This window comes from Choristoneura fumiferana, chromosome 20 (assembly GCF_025370935.1).
Source record: "Choristoneura fumiferana chromosome 20, NRCan_CFum_1, whole genome shotgun sequence".
Classification (NCBI taxonomy): domain Eukaryota; kingdom Metazoa; phylum Arthropoda; class Insecta; order Lepidoptera; family Tortricidae; genus Choristoneura; species Choristoneura fumiferana.
The window spans coordinates 79,669-83,467 of record NC_133491.1 but is presented as its reverse complement, the minus strand read 5'-3'; the positions used below and the strand labels follow the sequence as shown (position 1 = coordinate 83,467).

At 52.1% G+C, this 3,799-nt stretch overlaps 1 protein-coding gene across 1 annotated transcript in view; it reads right to left on the bottom strand.

Annotated features, from left to right (window-relative positions):
* LOC141439356 (uncharacterized) overlaps positions 1-3,799 on the bottom strand; it is a 1,011,003-nt gene that overhangs the window by 965,974 nt on the left and 41,230 nt on the right. Inside the window, 5 exon segments of the mRNA XM_074103643.1 lie at positions 322-406; positions 581-670; positions 1,251-1,402; positions 1,749-1,887; positions 2,849-3,002. Of these exon segments, the coding sequence (XP_073959744.1) occupies positions 322-406; positions 581-670; positions 1,251-1,402; positions 1,749-1,887; positions 2,849-3,002 (620 nt within the window).

Sequence of the window (3,799 nt, the reverse complement as noted above, 5' to 3'; positions counted from 1 at the left end):
GATCCGCAACAAAAATAGTAATAGCTCTAAGACTCAACACATTTCTAGAAGAACTCGATACTTTTTAAAATTGTTCGCATTTTGTGTTGTGGTTTAAAGCCGGGGTTTAACTCGCCCTTTCACTTTCAAATAAAACTCTAAGTTGGTCAATGTCTCTTAAATCAGGTTACAGAATAGTTTTTGCAGTAAACTGAGCTAAATACGTGAAGGTATTGCTCAGGCGGTCGAGAAGGGTTTATTGGATGCTAAAGTTTCTGCTATCTCAGAAATGTTAGTCACACTATGCGGCGGTGGAAGAACCTGTAAGAGTTATCGCGTTACCTGCACGAGGCTGAGGCGCACGGCGAGGCTGCTGGCGTCGGACGGGTTGGTCGCGCCGGCCAGCAGCGCGCCCGGCGCCGCCCGCCTGAAGGGAAACAGCGTTGTAACAAAACAAGTTTATCATCGACTAAGCAGCTAGCTATTACTGGGGTGCTCTGCCCAGGTTGCCGGGCCAGCGTGCACACTCGAATCAACTGAATCGTGGCCTACTGTGGAACTTTTTCGTAGACACACACGCCCCCCCCCCTCCCCCACTCACAGCTGCTGCAGCCTCGTGTGGACGGCCAGCCAGCGCGCCAGCAGCTGGTCCAGCTGGTGCTGCACGCCGTGCGCCAGCGCGCCGCCGCACGCCCCCCCCTCCCCCACTCACAGCTGCTGCAGCCTCGTGTGGACGGCCAGCCAGCGCGCCAGCAGCTGGTCCAGCTGGTGCTGCTGCACGCCGTGCGCCAGCGCGCCGCCGCACGCCCCCCCCTCCCCCCACTCACAGCTGCTGCAGCCTCGTGTGGACGGCCAGCCAGCGCGCCAGCAGCTGGTCCAGCTGGTGCTGCACGCCGTGCGCCAGCGCGCCGCCGCACGCCCCCCCTCCCACTCACAGCTGCTGCAGCCTCGTGTGGACGGCCAGCCAGCGCGCCAGCAGCTGGTCCAGCTGGTGCTGCACGCCGTGCGCCAGCGCGCCGCCGCACGCCCCCCCCCCCCCCCCACTCACAGCTGCTGCAGCCTCGTGTGGACGGCCAGCCAGCGCGCCAGCAGCTGGTCCAGCTGGTGCTGCACGCCGTGCGCCAGCGCGCCGCCGCACGCCCCCCCCCCCCCCCTCACAGCTGCTGCAGCCTCGTGTGGACGCCAGCCAGCGCGCCAGCAGCTGGTCCAGCTGGTGCTGCACGCCGTGCGCCAGCGCGCGCCGCCGCACGCCCCCCCCTCCCCCCACTCACAGCTGCTGCAGCCTCGTGTGGACGGCCAGCCAGCGCGCCAGCAGCTGGTCCAGCTGGTGCTGCACGCCGTGCGCCAGCGCGCCGCCGCACGCCCCCAGCACGGCGCGCCCCCCGCCGCGCGCCGCCGCCAGTGTGTCCGCGCGGGATGACATCTGTGCACACACAACACCGTACAGTAACAGCGACCAACCGGCCCCCGGCCCCAGGTAATCGTCCCTATCCCACAATAAAACGTAGCATTCGGCCGCGGCCCACGTCCCTAGCGACTCTTTTATCCCTAGCTTTGGCAGCCTAGCAGGTCCGATAACAGAGGAGCAGAGGACGCTAAGAATCTCTGGGTGGTCAACATCGTGAGAGTTGGGACTGTTGGGAGGCCAGATTTCAAGCAAGGGACGAGTTTTCGTTCATTGTGGGATTCTTAGGAAAGACCTTTGTTCAGCAATGGACGTTTTTCGACTGATGAATTTCGACCGGATCCGTGATCAGCGATGTCGTTACCTGTTGTTCGAGGTCGCGCAGATGTTGGTCGCGCTGCGGGGGCGGCGCCGCCAGCTGCCGCTCGGCCTGGTCCAGCCACGCCCCCAGCCCCTCCAGCGCCGCGTACAGCCCCGCCCACACGCGCTGGCAGCCCGACCATCTGCACACACGACAACGGTCAAGGGTCACCGTTCACCGCTCACCACCCGCTGGACGTGCACCACTAGTCCAGAGGAGGTAGCGGCCACAGCAGGATGCGTGACAAGCTCTTGACAGACATGATTTAAATATAAAAAGTTTTTGGTAAACATTTCATTTGTAAAACAAACTTTTTTGTTGACTGTAGTTTTTGTCGACTGTACTTGCATTATCGGTCCAAACTACATTTGCATACCAAATTTCAAGTCGATGCTATTAACCGATGAAGAGTTCCGTCCTACGGAGACGATCCTGGCCGGATTACCAAGATGTCAGTATTAGATTATTGTATTGCCACGCAATTTACATAAGTATTCCAAATTTTAAGTCAATCCGACCACGTACTCGTAAGTTGGTCAAATTTAACTTCCAAGATTTGATTACAGACAGACAGAAAGACAACGGGACAGGTGAAACTAAAGAAAAGCTTGTAAAATAGGTATAGTAGAGTCAGTCGAAGAAAAAACCGATGGGGATCATCCAAAAAGACTGACCCGAGCACCCCGCATCGCTTAACAAGAGAACGCATGCTCTCCTGGCTCTTCAGCAAACGGCTGAAGCGAGACTATGGATAGATAAGAAACCCCTGCAATCCTCTTCCTCCTCCCCGTAATAATCTCCAGGGAGTTGGGGACGAGCAGCCGGATCTTTTAGCCGGTGACAGTCTGACACTGTCTGAGCTTTCGAGCCCTCTCTCCCCAGCTCCCCAGTCGTCCATAATCCATCTCCTATAAAGCATCTCATATACATTTTTAAAACTAAGAATCAAGTAGGGTAATAAAACCTAGTATCTTTGGTCCTTAAAGCGACACAATTGTTTGTTACTTATTTTGTGCAATAAAGAATCTACATACATACAATAAAAAAAAGTGTTTTGGACACTTGGATAATTGGAGTATTATAAAGTTCAATGGTAGTGTTACTTTTCGTGTCTCTGCGTGTAGTTATCTTTGAGCGCGGCCCACTCCTGGCGCAGCTTGCCGCGCACGCGCGCCGCGCGGGCCGCCGCCGCGCCCGAGCCGCCCTCTAGCGACGAGAACTGCTTCTCTGTCTCTTGGATCTTTGGCTCCAACTCCGCTATAGCAGACTTCACTTTCTGTGGTGTGAGATAATCGGTGATCACAGCACTTAAAGTAAGTAAGTAAGTAAGTAAGTAAGTTTGTTTTATTTGCATTAAATGTGGTTAACAATGGATCTTAACACAAAATTATAACAATCACACATTTAGCTGTCGCATAGCATGCAAAAATATTCCTTAAGGCGGCACGATTTCCATACTAATATATTTACACAATCATGAGCGCTTGAAAGAATAATTTGAAACTAAAATCACATCTGTTGACGTTTAGTTTGTTCTTTATTTGAGGGCATTTTTTATATTACCTAAGAGAAGCTTTTTGATTAATAGCTTAATCTAGATGATTATTTTAGTTAATTTTTGTCAATATGTGAGTGGACGGCGACAGTATCGTACGCCAACGGCTCGGTTAGTAGTGTGCGTTTCAGCTACGTTGTCAGCTCGCCGACAATTCGATGCTAAGCGACGTTGCCAAGATTTCGTTTGATTTGTCTAATCAAAATTACATAATTACCATTTTTGAAGCTCGTTTAACTTTTTTTTAAAATATTTTTGCTGGCCATAGGTACAAAAGTCCGTCAGTCAAAAGACTGAAGTGCAACGAACAAATGCATTGCCAATTTTTTGGATTTCCGACAGAAATTAAGAAAAATCACAATACATGAACGTATTAACAAATAAGTACGGGGAAAATTGCATTAACGGATTATAATTAGTAGTGATAAAATCAGATAAAGGCTGCATGGCTTGTGGCTTTTTCCATAAAATAAAATAAAAAAACAATCAAGTCAAATGT